A 19,036-nucleotide genomic window follows, 5' to 3' on the forward strand; every position below is an offset into this window, starting at 1 on the left:
TAGCTTGAAAGAACATACCACCAGATTCAGGAATACGTTCTTCCCCATTGTAATCAGACAACTAAACAGTCCTTCCATAGGATAAGGTGTATTCTCTGGAACATCAGATGTTGAGGGGAGACATGATAACAGTATATAAAATTATCCTCTTCTTTCGTGTCCATTTTCCATGTTTCAAATGTTGACATTGCTGTCATTGTCTGTCCTGAAAAGGACGCAAGCTTCCGGCGATAATCAGTGGGAGCCATCACTTGTTGCAAAAGATGATGGTGGTAGCAGAATTAGTTCGGGATACTTCCAGTTTCCAGCCCCGCGACGTAGACGCTTCTGCTATGGGACCTATAAAATTATGAGAGGCATCGACAGTCATAACCTTTTTCCCAGGGTGTAAATGTTTAATACTAGAGGCATAGCTATAAGGTGAGAGGGGTCTTCATGGAGATATGTGGGACAAGTTTCTTGACACAGAGAGTGGTGGGGGCCTGGAACGTATTGCCCGGGGTGGTGAAGGAGGCTGATATGATAGTGGCATTTATGAGGCTTTCAGATTGGCACAGGGGAGTGCAGGGAATAGAGGGATATGGATCAGGTACGGGCAGATTTAACATGGCATTGTGTTCAGCACCAACATTGTGGGCCAAAGGGCCCATTCCTGTACTGTTCTATGTTCTTCAATAGTCTCAATCTTTCAACTTGCCTCTTATAGATCTAAGACTTTTTCACTGTAAACCCTATAATGCTGTAATATTGCATTTTTTTTTTTTTTTTTTAAATTAGAAGTACAGTAAATTACAGTAATACACATCACATATATCTTATTACATTTGTTGTACCACTTCGTTTTTCGAGCTTTAAAAAAGGTAGAAATAAAAGAAGGAAGGAAAGTGAGCAAGAATCGTGAAGGTGCAGGAAAGTGTTGGGAAAAGAGAGCCCCTTAGGGAAGAAGTTAGAGAAGGAAGTAAAGAAAGGAAATAAGACCCTAGAAAGAAAAGAAAAAAAAAGGAAAAACAATCGCTCTATTGTAACACAAAACTCCGCAAAAAAGGATATACCAACCGTGTTTTTTTAAATTTATTTTATACCCCCCGTTACCAGATCCTGGTACCATTTATATTTTAAATTACTATTGCACCTTATGCTTGTAATAGTTCCATAAATGCAGACCACGTCTTTTGGAAGTGGTCTGCTTTGCCTGCTAGGAGGAGTCTCATCTCTTCCAAGTGCAGTGTTTCGAACATGTTTGTAATCCACATTTTTATTGTTGGTATTGGAGCATTTTTCCAAAATTTGATTATAAGCTTTTTTCCCCATTATTAGCCCGTAATTAAGTAAGTTCTTTTGAAACACGTTTAATTCGGGGTTACCTTCCGATATTCCAAAAATGATCCATTCTGCTTTTGGTACAAGTTTTATTTTAAATAATTTTGTGAAGATTTCAAATATTTCGTTCCAGAATTTTTGGATTTTTATACAAAAAACAAAAGAGTGCGCTATGGTAGCTTCTTGTGACTGACATTTATCACAAATGGGTGAGACATTGGGGAAAAGTTTATTTATTTTAGTTTTTGAATAATATAGTCTATATAATGTTTTATATTGAATTAGAGTATGTCGTACGTTGATCGAGCATGTATGCACATATAGTAAGTGTTTATCCCAGCTCTCTTTTGAAATTTTTATAGCTAGTTCTTGTTCCCAGTCTCTTCTAATACCATCGTTTGTAGGTATTTCTATATTTAAAATAATGTTGTATAAGTATGATATTAGATTTTCTGATTCAGCCTTTGTCTTCATGGCTTCATCCAATAAGTCTGGGGGCATGTTATGATAGTCTTTTGTGTATTTTTTCAGATAGTCACGGATTTGAAGATATTTAAAATATTGATTATTTTTCAAATTATATTTCAGTTGTAATTGTTGAAATGATAATAATTTTCCTAATTCATACAATTCTCCGAAAAAAAAGAATTTGATTCCCATTCTTTCCCATTGTGTAAATGATTTATCTATAATTGAAGGTTTAAACGACGGGTTATTGACTATTGGCATTAAAAGAGATAGATTTCTTAATTTTAGATTCTGTTTTATTTGTTTCCAAGTTCTAATTGTGCTATGTATCATTGGATTTTTATTATAATTTTTGTTATTCAGATTCATTGGTGAGAGGAGAGTCGCTCCTGTATTACACGGAGAGCAGTCCTCTCTCTCCATTACAATCCAGTCCACCTGCTGGGCAGTTGTCCAGCGGGTGAATCATATTTTTTAATATTTACTGCCCAATTATAGTACATAAAGTTAGGGAGCGCTAGACCACCCATCTCTTTTGGTTTACTAAGGTGTGCTCTTTGTATCCTGTGGGATTTATAATCCCATATAAAATTTGTAATGTCTGAGTCTAGTTTTTTGAAAAACTTTTTTGGAAGATATATTGGAATTGATTGAAATAAATATAGGATTTGTGGTAAAAAGATCATTTTTATAGCATTTATTCGACCTATTAAAGACATCGGGAGCGTTTTCCAGAATTTAATTAGATTATTTAGTTTCTTAAGTAAGGGGCTATAATTGGCGTTAAACATAGCGTGATAGTTTCTAGTGATTTCAATTCCTAAATATTTAAATTTTTCTGTGGCTATTTTAAAGGAGAATTTCAAGAGATGTGTTGAGTCTTTTGGTTTTATCGACATAATTTCACTTTTGTTCCAGTTTATTCTGTATCCTGAGAAAGATCCAAAGTCCTCAATTAGATTTAATATGTTTGGTATACTGATTTGGGGTTTTGTGATATACAGTAATACATCGTCTGCGTATAAGGATATTTTGTTATTTGAATATTTTGTAATTATAACCGTAAATATCCGGGTGTGTTCTAATTTTTTCAGCTAAAGGTTCAATTACCAGAGCGAATAACAGCGGTGATAATGAACATCCTTGTCTATTGCCCCTTGTTAATTGGAATTTCGTAGATAATATATTATTAGTTAATATTCTAGCCGTGGGTTTGTTATATAATAATTTTATCCATGCGATGAAGTTCTCTCCCATTTGAAATTTTTGCAATACTTTAATCATATAATCCCATTCTACTTGATCAAACGCTTTTTCTGCGTCCAATGAAATGATAGATAACTCTTGTTCTTGAGGTTTGTGAGAGTGCATTATGTTAAGCAGACGTCTCAGGTTATTAAATGAATGTCTCTTAGGTATAAATCCCGTTTGATCCTCATTTATTAATTTACTAACATATTGACTTAGTTTTCTAGCTAGTGTTTTCACTAATATTTTTTGATCCGTAATTAACAAAGCAATAGCTCTATATGAGCCTGGTTCTTCTATATCTTTATCTTTTTTAAGTATTAATGTGATCGTTGATTCTGCTAGTGTTTCAGGTAAGATTTGTTCTTTAAAAGCGTATGTATACATTTTCTGTAGACGTGGTGTAACTGTCGTATAAACATTTATAAAATTCCTTACTGAATCCGTCTGGTCCTGGTGTTTTTCCATTCTTAAGTGTGTTTATTGTGTATTCTATTTCCTTAGATGTAATTTGTGCTCCCAGTTCCTCTTGTTCCTTCAGTTCTAGTTTTGGAAGGTTACAATTGTCCAGAAATTCTGAAACTTTATTATTGTCTATTAGCGTTTTTGATGTGTATAAATTCTTGTAAAATTGAGCAAATCTTTTATTGATATCATTAGGTAGTGTTAATAATTCCCCTCTATCTGATTTAATCTTTAAAATTGCATGATCTTTTTACCGTATTTTCAGTTGGCCTGCCAAAAGTTTATGGGGTTTATCCCCAAATTCGAAATGTTCTTGTTTTGTAATTTGGAATAATCTTATAACCTTCTCTGATAATAATTTATTTAGCTTAAATTTCAGTATTAAAATTTTATTATGTTTATCCATAGTTGGATCTTTAGCATTATCTATATCTAGTTGTCTGATTTGTTCTTCTAATTGTCTTTGTTCATTCTTATTCTTTTTGTTTTGAAAAGCTTGATACGAGATAATGACTCCTCTACTAAATGCTTTGAAGGATTCCCATAATAAAGTGGGCGATATATCTGGTGTATCGTTTGTCTCAAAAAATAGGTCCATCTGTTTTTTTAGATATATACTCCCTTGTGGGTCTTTCAGAATTTGCGAGTTAAACCTCCAGAACGATTTGTTCGTAGACATTCCTTCTAATTTTAGAACAAAAGTTAGCGGGGAGTGATCTGAAATCGTATTGGTGTGATATTTAGGGTTCATAGTATAAGGGATTAGTTTTGTATCCACTAGGAAGTAGGCTATACGTGAGTATGTTTTGTGTACCATTGAATAAAACGAGTATTCCCTTCCAGTCTGATTCGCGATCCTCCAGACGTCTGCTATATTTGTATTTTTTATATATGTATTTAAGAGTTCACTAGTTTTAGATTTCATATTACCTCTTTGTTTTTGCATCGATTTATCTAAGTACGGATCTAAAACACAGTTGAAGTCTCCTCCAATTATAACATTTTGGTAGTTAAATTCTGCGATTGTATTCAGGATTTTATTAAAAAATTGAGGATTATCAAAATTGGGCGCATACATGTTTACCAAAGTGATTGGCATAGCATAGATCTCTCCTGTAACTATAAGATATCTCCCTTCCTTATCTGATATAATGTTCTTTGATTTGAATGGTATTCCTTTGCGAATAATGATTGCGGTGCCTCTGGATTTCGAAGTATATGAGGAGTGAAATGTTTGGCCTATCCAATTCGCCCTCAATCTCATCTGATCATGATGTTTAAGGTGCGTTTCTTGTAGAAAAGTAATGTCCGTGTTATATGATTTCAACTGAGCTGCATTCTGCACTGGTATTTTTCTCTCTACACTATCTGTGATACGTGTTTGGCTTGATTGTTCTCATGAATAGTATGATGTGACATAGAAACAAAGATTCTCACTGTATCTGGACACGAGTGACAATAATAAACAAATACATCTTGGTTTTAAAGACTTTGTGGGCACTTTGTTGGTTCATATATACCCAGAGTAGGGGAATCGAGAACCAGAGGACATACAGTAGGTTTAATGTGAGGGCGGAAAGATTTAATAGTAATCGCAGAGGCTACCTTTTTACGCAAAGGGTGGTGGGTGTATGGAATGAGCTGCCGGAGAAGGTAGTTGAGGCAGGTATTATCACAATGTTTAAGAAACAATTGGACAGTTACATGGATAGGATAGGTTTAGAGGGATATGGGCCAAATGCAGGCAGTTGGGACAGGTGTAGATTGGGCATGTTGGTTGGTGTGGGCAAGTATGGCTGAAGGGCCTATTTCCACGCTGTATGACTATTAGAATATCCAAAAATTACTAGGATTTTGAAATTCATTTATAATATCTAACCAGGCTTTCTTTTGTTTTTAAAGGTACAGTCCCGACATAGTGTTTCTTCAAGAGGTTACGATGCCCTATTACAATTACATAAAGAAGCGAGCAGTGAGCTACATCGTAATTCCAGGTAGGAGATGAGTGGGCTGGAACCACAACCTTGAGGCTTCTTTATAATTTTTATCCAGATGAGGGAAAAAATATTGTCGTGAATTTTTAATTTTGAAAATATTGTGAATTTGGTTTGATTTACTGGGAGCTTTCCAGCTTATCCTTGGTTTCAACTTTAGGGATACAGTGCGGAAACATGACTTTTGGCTCACCGGGTCCGTGCCGACCACGATCACCCAACGATACATGAACACTATCCTACATACAATAGAGACAATTTACATTTTTTACTGAAGCCAATCAACCTACAAACCTGTGTGCCTTTGGAGTGCGGGAGAAAATCGGAGCACTTCGAGAAAACTCATGCTGTCACATGGAGAAAGTACAAACTCGATTCATCCGTAGACAGGATCGAACTCGGGTCTCTGGCACTGTAAGGCAGCAACTCTACCGCTGTGCCACGCCTGACTTATAATTGAAATTACACCAGACAATTTAGAGGTTCCAAATTTCATTTGCCACTGGCAGTATCTTCAGCTGCAGGTCACTTAAGCGCATGAATTCCCTTTTCCGAATATCGTGGCCTCTCTCCTTTTATTTAATGCATCCAAAATAAAATTACATATATGGATGTAGCTCTTATCGGAGCCAGTTGGTGGAAACAAGGAACTGCAGATGCTTGTTTACAAAATAAAACACTATGTGCTGGAGACCTTTTGAATTATCTTTTATTGGACTATCTTGTACTAAATGTTGCACTCTTTATCCTTTATCGGTGCACTGCAGACAGCCAGACTTGATTGGCAGCCTTGCCAACAGTCTGTCTATTTTTTCGTCTTTTTCTGTTATTTTTGGTGTGTTTTTAAAGTTTGTGTTAATGTTCTCTTGTTTGTTTGATGTAGGGGAGTTGGGGGAAACTTTTTTTTCAATCTCTTACCTTGCCGGAGATGCGATTGTTTTCCGGGTCGCATCTCCGGTCGCTCTGCGGCCTAACATTGATGGAGCTGGAGGCCTCCTTGGAACTGACTTTGAGCCCCTCCGCGGGGCGTGGACTTACATCGGAGCTGATCCCTTGCCTGGGATTGATGCTCCAACCACAGCCTGCGGACTTTACAATCGAGAGCTTGCAGTCTCGGGAGAGGCCGAGTCGGAAGCTCCAACGTCGGGGAAGGTTCGACAGCCCCGACCCGGGGGGTCAGATCGCTCGGCGTGGGGAGGGGAGATTCCCCCCTGATACAGGAACTGATCGCCCCGACGCGGATGCTTGCCGCCGGATATGGGAGTAAGATTGTCCCGTCAACGGAAGGCTCGAGGCCTCCGATCGCGGGAGAACAAAGTAGGGAAGAGATTGAACTTTTTTTCGCCTTCTATCACAGTGAGGAATGTGGAGGAGTCACTGTGGTGGATGTTTATGTTAAAATGTATTTTGTGTGTTCTGTTGCTTTTTATTTGTATGACTGACTTGGCAAATTAAATTCCTTGTATGTTGTAAAACATACTTGGCTAATAAAGTATTATTGATTATTGTACTGTATTGTTTGACTGCATGGTACACATACGAATGCTTTTCAGTCTACTTTGGTGCATGTGACAATAATAAACAAATCTAAAGTAATTCAACGGGTCAGGCAGCATCTCGGGATAATGTGGACAGGTGACGTTTCTGGTCGGGACCTGAAACATCATCTTTCCATGTTCTCCAGGGATGCTGCCTGACTCGCTGAGTTAGTTTTTCAGTGTCACATCTTTGAGTATATTACCTCTATAAACCTACTATAAATTGCAAAAGTAATGAGGTGAATGGAATGCATTTGGCTTTATGCCGGAGGAGGTAAAGGGGAAGAGAGGTGCTACTAAATAAACCTAATGTGCATTTTTTTTCCTTTAGCAAATAGTGATGATTACTTCACTGTTATTATGCTACAAAAGTCCCGAGTGAAATTATTGACACAAGAAGTAATAGATTTCCCAACCACCTCTATGATGAGAAACCTCCTCATTGTTCAGGTAAGTGGAACATGAAAGGATGGTCTGAGTTGGACATAGGCTGATCACTAAAGGCATTTGTTTCTTAAACAACCTTTTAGCCTCTCTTAATATCAAAATGTTTTACAGTTAACATTGTTAAAAAATATATATTTTAATGTTCTTTTTGTGTAGGTTGTGAAAATTGTACTCCTTGCATGAGTATAATGTGCATTTATTTAATGTGATTGGAGTAGGTGAATAGGTGTCAGAGGTTATGGGGAGAAGGCAGAGGAATGGGGTTGAGAGGGAAAGATAGATCAATCATGATTGAATGACAGATTAGACTTGATGGGCCAAATGGCTCCTGCAACTTAGAAAGAAAGAGTGGAGCAAACAAACGTGCCTCATTTAGATGAGGATTCTGGATACATCAAACCAGTTGTTAGGCTGCGAGGGTTGTGAGTCTCTGCAACCCTCGCGGCCTAACAACTGGTTAGGGAGGGGGAGAGGGAGAGAGACTTTGATGTCTTAGAGTCATACAGTGTGGGAATAGTGCCTGTGCCCCACTTGCCAGTCCCATCTACACTAGTCCCACATGCCTGCGGTTGGCCCATATCCCTCTAAAGCTCATGTGTTTTTTTTTCTTAATCGGTTATTTTTAGTGTGTCTAAATGTATGTTTTAATGTCTCTCTGCATGTCTGATGAGGGGGGGCACGGGGAAATAGGAGGAAACCGTTTTCAGTCACTTACCTCGACGGAGTCACGACTTTTTTCCGTCTCACATCGCACACGGCCTAACAACTGGTTTGGTGCGGCCTTTCCAGACCGGGACAGGCCCAGAGCTTCCAGCAGCAGGCACGGACTTACCATCGCAGAGCGGGCGATGGCATCCTTTGCCGAGGTTCGCAGGGTTGGACCTGCGACCGTAGGTGCCTGTTGACTTTAACATCGTGGAGCAGCGGTCTACAGAGATACTAGCCGCGGGCGCGACGCGGACTTTGAACATTGCGGAGCTGCGTTCCATTGCCGAGGATCGCCAGTGTTGGAGCTCCGACCGTGGTGCTTGCGAACTTTAACATCGTTAAGCCGCAGTCTCCGGTAAGAAGCGCACCGATTCGTGAACTCCAAGCTGGGAAATGTGTTCCAATCTGACCTGATGTCGGTGTTTCGATCATCTCGACGAGAGGGCCTGAACATCTGTAGCGGCGACTGCAGAGGGTTCAAGGAATGACCATGGGTGAACAAAGGAGGAAGATGACTGAACTTTGTTGCCTTCCATTACAGTGAAGAATGCTGATTCCACTGGTGGATGTTTATGTTAAATTCTATTGTGTATTGTTCTTTTTACTTGTATGGCTGTATGGTAACTCAAATATCACTGTACCTTAATTGGTGCATGTGACAATAAATGTGAATTTGAACTGGACAATAGGTGCAGGAGTAGGCCATTTGGCCTCTCGAGCCAGCACCACCATTTAATGTGATCATGGCTGATTATCCATAATCAGTACCCCGCTCCTGCCTTCTCCCCATATCTCTTGATTCCACTAGCCTTAAGAGCTCTATCTACCTCTCTTTTGAATGCATCCATTGTATCGGCCTCCACTGCCTTCTGAGGCAGAGAATTCCACAAATTCACAACTCTCTGTGTGATAAAGTTTTTCTTCATCTAAGTTCTAAATGGCCTACCCCTTATTCTTAAACTGTGGCTCCTGGTTCTGGACTTTCCCCAACATCGGGAACATGTTTCCTGCATTTAGCGTGTCCAATTCCTTCATAATTTTATTTGTTTCTATAAGAGCCCCTCTCATCATAAATTCCAGTGTGTACAAGCCCAGTTGCTCCATTCTTTCATCATATGACACTCCCGCCATCCCGGGAAATAACCTTCTGAACCTCAGCTGCACTCCCTCAATAGCAAGAATGTCCTTCCTCAAATTGCACACAATATTCCAGATGCAGTGTCACCAGGGCCCTGTACAACTGCAGAAGGACCTCTGTGCTCCTATACTGAACTCCTCTCGTTATGAAGGCCAACATGCCATTCGCTTTCTTCACTGCCTGTTGTACCTGCATTCTTACTTTCACTGATTGATGTACAGGGCCTCCCAGGTCTCGTTGTACTTCCCCTTTTCTTAACCTGACATCATTCAGATAATCTACCTTCATCTCAGTTCTAAATGGCCTACCCCTTATTCTTAAACTATAATCTAGGTCCCAGCACCGAACCTTGAGGTACCCCACTTGTCACTGCCTGCCATTCTGAAAGGGACCCGTTAATACCTACTCTTTGTTTCCTGTCTGCCAACCAATTTTCTATCCATGTTAATACCCTACCCCCAGCACCATGTGCTCTAATTTTGCCCACTAATCTCCTGTGTGGGACCTTATCAAAAGCTTTCTGAAAGTCCAGGTACACTACGTTTACTGGCTCTCCCATGTCCATTTTACTTGTTACATCCTCAAACAATTCCAGAAGATTTGTCAAGCATGATTTCCCTTCGTAAATCCATGCTGACTTGGACCGATCCTGTTACTGCTATCCAAATGCGCCACTATTACATCTTTCATAATCGACTCCAGCATCTTCCCCATCACTGATGTCCGGCTAGCTGGTCTATAATTCCCTGCTTTCTTGCTTCCTCCTTTCTTAAAAAGTGGCATAACATTAGCTACCCTCCAATCCACAGGAACCAATCCAGAATTTATAGAACATTGGGAAATGATCACCTATGCACCCACGATTTCTAGAGCCACCTCCTTGAGTACTCTGGGATGCAGACCATGAGGCCCTGGGGATCTGTCAGTCTTCAGTGCCATCAGTCCACCAAATACCATTTCATTCAGTTCCTCCGTCACCCTAGGTCCTCTGTCCCCTGGTACATCTGGGAGATTGTTTGTGTCTTCCTTTGTGAAGACAGAATCAAAGTACTTGTTCAACTCATCTGCCAGTTCCTTGTTCACCATCATAAATTCGCCTGTTTCTGTCTTCAAGGGACCCACATTTGTCTTACCTAATTTTTTCCTCTTCACATACCTAAAGAAGCTTTTACTATCCTGCTTTAATTATTCAGGAGGACTATTCAGTTCCTAGCTTACCTACGTACCTCATCTTTTTTCCTCCATATTACCTTTTTAGTTATATTCTGTTACTCTTTAAAAGTTTCCAAATCCTCTGGCTTCCAGCTCATCTTTGTTATGTTATACACCTTCTCTTTTATTTTTATACTGTCCTTGACTTCCCTTGTCAGCCACGGTCGTCTCTTACTCCCCTTAGAATCTTTCTTCCTCTTTGGAATGAAATGATCCTGTATCTTCTGGATTATTCCCAGAAATATCTGCCAATTGCTGTTCTACCATCATCCCTGCTAGGGTCCCTTTCCAGTCAACTTTGGCCAGCTCCCCCCTCATCCTTCTAAACTCCAGTGAATACAAGCCTAATCTTTTCAATCTTTCCTCATATGACAGTCCCGCCATCCCAGGGATCAATCTTGTGAACCTACGCTGCACTGCCTCAATCACAAGGATGTCCTTCCTCAATTTAAATGGACAAATATTTCAACTGCAATACTGCCACTTCCGATTATACCTTCTCCCTCTCAAATTGCAGATTAAAATTTATCATGTTATGGTCACTACCTCCTAATGGTTCATTTACCTTGAGTTCCCTTATCAAATCCGGTTCATTACACACTAAATCCAGAATTGCCTTCTCCCTGGTAGCCTCCAGTACAAGCTGCTCTAAGAATCCATCTCGGTGGCACTCTACAAACTCCCTTTTTTGGGGTCCAGTACCAACCTGATTTTCCCAGTCTACCTGCATGTTGAAATCTCCCATAACCACAGTAGCATTACCTTTGTTACATGCCAATTTTAACTCCTGATGCAAATTGCACCCTTTCTCCAGGCTACTGTTTGGGGGCCTGTAGATAACTCTCATTAGGATATTTTTACCCGTACAATTTCTCAGTTCTATCCACAATTACTCTACATCTTCTGATTCTATGTCACCCCTCGCAAGGGACTGAATTTCATTCTTCACCAACAGAGCCACCCCACCCCCTCTGCCCACCTATGTTTGTCTTTTTGATAGGACGTATATCCCTGAATAATCAGTTCCCAACTCTGATCCTCTTGCAGCCATGTCTCTAATTCCTACAACATCATACCTACCAATTTCTAACTGAGCCTCAAGCTCATCTACTTTATTTCTTATACTTTGCGCATTCGTATATACTTTGAATTCGGTATTCACCTCCCCTCTCACACCGGTTCCAATTTCACCTGACCTTACTCTCTCATCCCTTCTTGTACTTTCTGTCCCATTAATTTGGGCATCTTATGTAGCTTTTCTTGTACTCTCTTCCCCTTTAACTCCATCTTTATACTCCCAATTTGTCAACCCCTCTCCCCCACTATTTAGTTTAAACCCACACGTGTAACCCTAGCAAACCTGCCTGCCAGATAGTCGGTCTCCTTCAGTTAAGGTGCAACCCGTCCCTTTTGTATTGGTCACCTCAGAAGAGGTCCCAGTGGTCTATAAATCTAAATCCCTGCTCCCTGCACCAGCCCCTCAGCCACACATTCAGATCCCCTATTTCCCCGTTCCTGCCTTCACCAGCACGAGATACTGGAAGCAATCTAGAGTTAACCACCCTAGAAGTCCTGCATTTCTTCCTAACTCTCTAAACTCGCGTTGCAGAACCTCCTTCCTCTTCTTTCCGACGTCGTTTGTGCCTACATGCACAACCACTTCCAGCTGTTTACCTTCCCTCTTGAGGATGTTCTGAAGTCGGTCCGAGACGTCTTGAACATTGGCACCAGGGAGGCAACACTCCATCCTCGAGTCTCGCCTGCCATTACTGAATCTCCTGTCCGCACCTCGGACAATGGAGTCACCCACCACTATGGCTCTGCCCGATGTTGGTCTCACCGGTCGAGTCTCATAGCTAGGATTGGAGCCACCGACCTGCCCGCTGCTCGGACTGGAAGTGCCATCTGCCCCGACAGCTCCCAAGAGGGCGGACCTGTTTGCAAGAGGAACTTCCACCGAGATTTCCTGTACCAGTTTCATCCTTGTTCTTTCCGTCCCTACCTGTCACACTTCCTGCATTCTTGGAGTGACAATCTGACTGTAGGTCATGCCCAGGAAGCTTTCACCTTCCTGGATGCACCACCGGTCATCCAGCTGCTGCTACAGTTCCCTAACTCGATCATTGTGGAGCTGCACCTGGACACAGTTCCCGCAGGTGTAGTGGTCAGTGCCCCTGACTTCCCACATCCTGCATCATACGCACTGCACTAGCGTCCCTGCCATTACACTTAAATATTTAAATTGAACACCCAACAGAATAAGTGTAGCCTCCTTGCCTCCGCCTCCTCGCACTTATCTTGCAAAGAGATCTCCGGTTTCCTCCCACATTCCTAAGACCTACAGGTTTGTGGGCTAATTGGCTTGGTGTAATTGTAAATTGCCCCTCGTGTGTGTAGAATAATGTTAATGTACGGGGGTCGCTGGTCGGCGCGGACCCGGTGTGCTTCTTCTTCTTGCGTATGGCGTGCACAGCCTAAAGTTGTAGGACAACTTGTTCTATTTGATCTTACTTGATTGTGCACGCCAGGTTGATTGCATTCGTCGAAATGGGGCGGACCACGTGAAGGTTGCAATCTTCTACCCCGGACCCGGTGTGCTGAAGACCCTGTTTCTGCACTGTATCTCTAAAACTAAACTAAATTTGACAATCGAGCAAACTATGGATGCTAACAACTGGTTCTCATGCCTCATAACTGAGGAAAGCTTAGATGAATAACTTTTTGTTGCCATTAAAGAGGAAAATAAGTTTATTATTATGGTACATAAAATGTAGAACATTTTGCTGAATATTGGAAAGTACTTGTACATTTTAAAATGGTGCCTATCATGTGTAGGAGATTAATTATAAATGTTACTTATTTAACATTGAGCATCCAATTTCAAAGAGCAACTAAGAAATGATGGATCAAATAAATGACCTTGTCCTGTCCTCACCGACCCTGTGTAACAGGTAAACATCGCAGGGAATGAACTCTACTTAATGACATCCCATCTGGAGAGCACAAAGGATTTTTCTAAGGAGCGGGTTATGCAACTGGGGACTGTCATGAAGAAAATGAAAGAAGTTCCAGATTGTGCCACTGTTATATTTGGAGGGGATACCAACCTGAGAGATCATGAGGTAAGTGGGGCATTTTGCAGAACTAAGGATTGAATGACATTGAGTTTAGAGATTTGCTTGTTGGTTGCTGCTATTGGGGAAGAAGTCAGTGGAGTAGTAGAAATCATTGAGATAGAGTCATACAGTGTGGAAACAGGCCCAACTTGCCCACACCGACCAACATGCCCCACCTACACTAGTTCCACCAGCCTGGGTTTGACCTAAAAACCTATCCTATCCATATACCTGTATAAATGCCTCTTAAACATTGTGATAGTACCTGCCTCAACTACTTCCTCTGGTAGCTTGTTCCATATACCCAACATATCCAGAATATTTTCATTATTTCATTGGCCACCTTCCAAACCTGTGGTCACAGTCACTGAGGGAGGTAAGGGCACTTGCCATATTGAAATGACACAAACTGTAAGTTAAGCACTCGTACCTTCAATGTTATTGTGTGTAAATTCTTACATTTCTATTCATCAATACTGTGATGGTGTTCTTAGTCTGTGGCCAGCAGGAGTTCAGAACATAACTCATCAATATCTCTCATGGGTGATTGGACTTGGGTGACAAACACGGGCCTTGCTGGCAATATCCACTAATTTAACATTGAGCATCCAACATTGAGAAAACTATTTTAGTTTTCATTTACAGCACGGAAACAGGCCACTTGGCCCACTAAGTCCATGCTGACCATCGATCACCCGCACACTAATTCTACTGGCTACACACTCAGAGCCATTTTTACAGAAGCCAATTAGACTACAAACCTGCACGTCTTTGGAATGTGAGAGGAAACCGGAGCACCCGGAGGAAACCCGTGCGGTCACATGGAGAACGTACAAAGTAGTTTAGTTGAGTTTAGTTTATTGTCACGTGTACCGAGGTACAGTGGGAAGATTTTGTTACGTGCTAACCAGTCAGCGGAAAGATTATACATGATTATAATCGAGCCATTTGCAGTGTTCAGATCTGCTGTTGGAGTAGAGGTTTAAGTGAGTGAAGCAATTGTAATGCCTGATTGCAGATCCACTTCTGGGACCAGCACACAGAGGTTCGCCTGGCTTGGGCGCCATCTCCCGTGGTCCAAATCACGCCGGGACTCTGGCGTCATGAGACAGCAACTCTACTGCTCAACTGTTGTGCCACTGTGCCGCCCACTCATTCATTTAGAATACATTACACGTTATTGATTTGTTGCCATGGAGAAAATATCCCATATATTAAAAAAAATAAAGGTATTGGTTTGGCCTGAACTTTTACCATATACTGACTAGCGTGTACGATAGAGACACAAAGGACTGCAGATGCCGGAACCTTGAGTAAAATACAAAGTGCTGGAGAAATTCACCGGGACAGGAAACCTTTGTGGAGGGAATAGACAGGTGACATTTCAGGTTGGGGCCCATCTTTCGCGTGTATGATACCTTGCCAAGCACTCAAGATGCATTAGCAAGAGACTGTGAAGGCTAGCTTTGGGCAGGCTTTGTTTAGTTATATGACCCATTAGCTTTGATGTGCGAGGTTCAAGCTGTACTTGTTGTAAGTACAGGGATCATGATCTGACCATGAAGGCACGTTGTCTTGGCTGCGTTGCAGGTTCGGCCTGGCCAAAAGTATGTGGACCTGCAATGTCTGCTAGCATGTTGAGTTTAGTTTGTCACGTGTACCGATGGGGAAAGTGTTTTGCAACTGAGTGGCACAGTGGTAGAGTTGCTGCCTTAAGCGCCAGAGACCCGGGTTCAATCCTGACTACGGGTGCTGTGTTTGCACGTTTTCCCTGTGACCCTGTGGGTTTCCTCCGGGTGCTCTGGTTTCCTCCCACACTCCAAAGATGTGCAGGTTTATAGTCTAATTGACTTCTGTAAATTGTCCCTAGTGTGTACGATAAAACTAGTGTATGGGTAACCGTTGGTCGGTGCAGACTCGGTGGGCCGAAGGGCTTGTTCCCACGCTGTATCTCGAAACAGAATTAACTAAACTGAACATTTGAGTAATGGACGGTAACTGCCCTCTGTTGTGTCCCTTCTTGCTGCTAGTCTTCCATCTGGTGCTTGGCATTGAAGTGCTGGAGAACGAGGGTGAACCTGGTGGGTGGGATTCTGGCCATGAACGTGATCTAGTAATCCGCCACAGATGAAAGTTGAGCGTGGATTGTCTTCAGCTTTTCGTATTTTTGCTTTGCCTTGCAGGTGAAACGATTGGGAGGATTACCAGCTGGCATCTCGGATATTTGGGAATTCTTGAACAAACCAGAACACTGTTGTTACACCTGGGATACCACAACTAACAATAATTTGAAGGCACCCTACTCTTGCAGGCTCCGTTTCGACCGTGTGTTTTTCAGGGCTTCCGGAGAAGGTCAAATCATTCCAAAGGAAATGAGCCTCGTGGGGCAAGAGAAACTGGAGTGTGGACGGTTTTGCAGTGATCACTGGGGACTTTTTTGTGACTTTGATGTCATCCTCTAAGACAAACTGCAATACCTGAAACAAAACAATTGTGCCTGAAAGTCTGAGTTGTATGATTTCTGGAGTTAAAATATTCAGGATTGTTTCTGAGTTAATGAGATAACCCATTAGCTACATCCTACCCAAATTTACCACACCACTTCAGATTGCAGTCATCCTTCTGACGAGCTAAAGAGATGGGTGAAGAAAATTGTATTGTGGCACATTATTGGAATACAGGTTCTTGTGCCAAGTTATTTATTGGAGCAGATCTTCATGATGGATGAACACCATTCTAAAACCAACTGCTTGCAGTGATGTGCTCCTTTCCCCAGCTCATTTCTTGCCAAGATGAGTGGGGGGAAAAATTCCATGCAATTTGTTTTTAAATTCACTTTTCTAGAATGGCTTTTAATGCAATGCCTCAGTTCCTACTTCGGTTTAGCTGTGTTGGGTGTCTTTGAAATGGTTTTACATGTAATAATTCTCCATTTGTGCAAAATACCTTTTGGTTTTATTTCTCTTTGCAATATCCTCTTAATTTTAGGAATTTATGTAAGTGGGGAAAAATCCCTTTTGCCTCATTTTAAACGTTAATAGAAAGTCCAATTGTGTCTTTAGATGCATTTATTTTTAATGTTACAAATAAATATGATATTTCACTATCGACAAAGAAGAACTCTACTTTTTCATACCTCTAGTTTTCTTCCATTGGCACTCCGTCTGATGAAAGGTCTCGACCCGAAATGTCCCTTTCTCCTGAGATGCTGCCTAACCCACTAAGTGTCTCCAGCATTTTGTTGTCTATCTTTTTAATTTTAATATCATGGGAAGCTGGTTGAAAATATAATTGTGGCTGTTTCTTTCAGCAATGTTGCATTGAATGTTACATAGGGATGTCACAAAATTTTGGAGATGTTAAAAATCAAACCTGTAATTTATCCCATCAGATAAAGCATAATACGAACTTTAATTTGAAACCTAATTCACTTTCATATCTTCAGTAGTAAAAAAGTTATGGTCATTTGCATACTCTGATTGTTATGGTCATTTGCATACCCTATTGCTTTACCATTAACTTAATACAAAAGCTGTAATCAAGGACAGTCAACTGACATAAAAGCCCATAACTTTCTTAAAAAATAAGAGAACTGAATGACATTTTCAGTTATTATAGATTGAAGCATTCTGAAACAAATATTATACATCTTACTTGGATGACCTGAAATTAAAGTATATAATTAGTTAATTACCTAATTAAGTAGCTAATTACAAAATTAACCGTTGTGACAGAAATAGTAATAATCCACAAACATCCACTCTCAAGAAAATCAAAATCATTATTTTTTGCACAATCATGTCATAAGAACATCAAAATAATCTATATTTTGTGTAATTGTCTATCCATGATCAATATTTTCATACTAAGTATCTGACTAAAAACTATGTACTGTGTTAGTTTTTAGTCAGAGAGTTAGTATGAAAATATTGATCATGGGTAGACAACACAAAATATAAATAATTTAGATGTTATGACATGATTGTGCAAAAAATAATGAATTTGATTATCTTGGGAGTGGATGTGGATTATGATACAGAGAACGGATTGTGGCCGCCGCCATGATTTTACTCACACTCAGTCGACAGGCAAAACACGGCCGATGTCGGGGCCTAAATAACATATTACGCATCATCAGATTAAAATGAAATTACACCAAAAACTACATCTGTATACTTTTAAAACTCTGTGTGTGTGGGTGTGTCATTTTGCCTTTGAAACGTATTTCCTCGAAAACCAGACGCAAAAACGCAAAGATTATTACATATTTCGGTAGGGATTTAACTTATGATTTCAGAAATCAACTCCTCTCTACAGTTGGTCAATTATTTCCCCAGATTTTGAATAAAACTTCACAAAACATCAAAAAATGTTAAAATCAAACTGCTGCATGAGTCACAGTGCCACCTCACAGATGTCCAATCACAATGGATCTCATTTACATATATGACATCACAATGGGACGGGTGGGAGATCTCTCCCCCTCCATTCCAACCCCGTGCCTTTCCCCCGCTCCCCCTTCTCTTTCCCCCCCCTTCTATTTCCCCCCCTTCTCTCTCCCCCCTTCTCTCCCCCCCTCTTCCCCCACCCTCTCTTTCCCCACCCTCTCTTTCCCCCCCACCCTCTCTTTCCCCCCCACCCTCTCTTTCCCCCCCACCCTCTCTTTCCCCCCCCACCCTCTCTTCCCCCCCCCACCCTCTCTTTCCCCCCCACCCTCTCTATCCCCCCCACCCTCTCTCTCCCCCCACCCTCTCTCTCCCCCCACCCTCTCTCTCCCCCCACCCTATCTTCCCCCCCCACCCTCTCTTTCCCCCCCACCCTCTCTTTCCCCCCACCCTCTCTTTCCCCCCCCACCCTCTCTTTCCCCCCCACCCTCTCTTTCCCCCCCACCCTCTCTTTCCCCCCCACCCTCTCTTTTCCCCCACCCTCTCTTTCCCCCCCACCCTCTCTTTCCCCCCCACCCGCTCTTTCCCCCCCACCCTCTCTTTCCCCCCCACCCTCTCTTTCCCCCCCCACCCTCTCTTCCCCCCCACCCTCTCTTTCCCCCCCACCCTCTCTTTCCCCCCCACCCTCTCTTCCCCCCCCCCCCCCTCTCTTCCCCCCCCCCCTCTCTCCCCCCCCCCCCCCCTCTCTCCCCCCCCCCCTCTCTTCCCCCCCCCCCCTCTCTTCCCCCCCCCTCTCTTCCCCCCCCCTCTCTCTTCCCCCCCCTCTCTCTTCCCCCCCCCCCCGTCTTCCCCCCCCCTCACCCCCCCCCCCCCCCCTCAACATCGGTGGGGAAATTACCCTGAAGTCAGTGCAACCAACCACATTGTCCATAGTTGAGGTTAGTGTTGTGTCTTGTTCAAGAGCCTGATGCTTGGGACGAAGTTTCTACAGAGGTGG

The 19,036-nt window shown here is 41.9% G+C and overlaps 1 protein-coding gene across 1 annotated transcript in view; it reads left to right on the forward strand.

The window, feature by feature from the left end:
- tdp2 (tyrosyl-DNA phosphodiesterase 2) overlaps positions 1–16,762 on the forward strand; it is a 34,156-nt gene extending 17,394 nt beyond the window's left edge. Inside the window, exons 4-7 of the mRNA XM_033013506.1 lie at positions 5,404–5,495; positions 7,365–7,483; positions 13,490–13,660; positions 15,838–16,762. Coding sequence (XP_032869397.1) covers positions 5,404–5,495; positions 7,365–7,483; positions 13,490–13,660; positions 15,838–16,116 — 661 coding nt within the window. The 3' untranslated portion in view covers positions 16,117–16,762. The remainder of the gene's footprint in view (positions 1–5,403; positions 5,496–7,364; positions 7,484–13,489; positions 13,661–15,837) is intronic.
- Positions 16,763–19,036: the final 2,274 nt, after the last annotated feature.

The sequence above is a fragment of the Amblyraja radiata genome, chromosome 2 (assembly GCF_010909765.2).
Source record: "Amblyraja radiata isolate CabotCenter1 chromosome 2, sAmbRad1.1.pri, whole genome shotgun sequence".
NCBI classification, from domain to species: Eukaryota; Metazoa; Chordata; class Chondrichthyes; order Rajiformes; family Rajidae; genus Amblyraja; species Amblyraja radiata.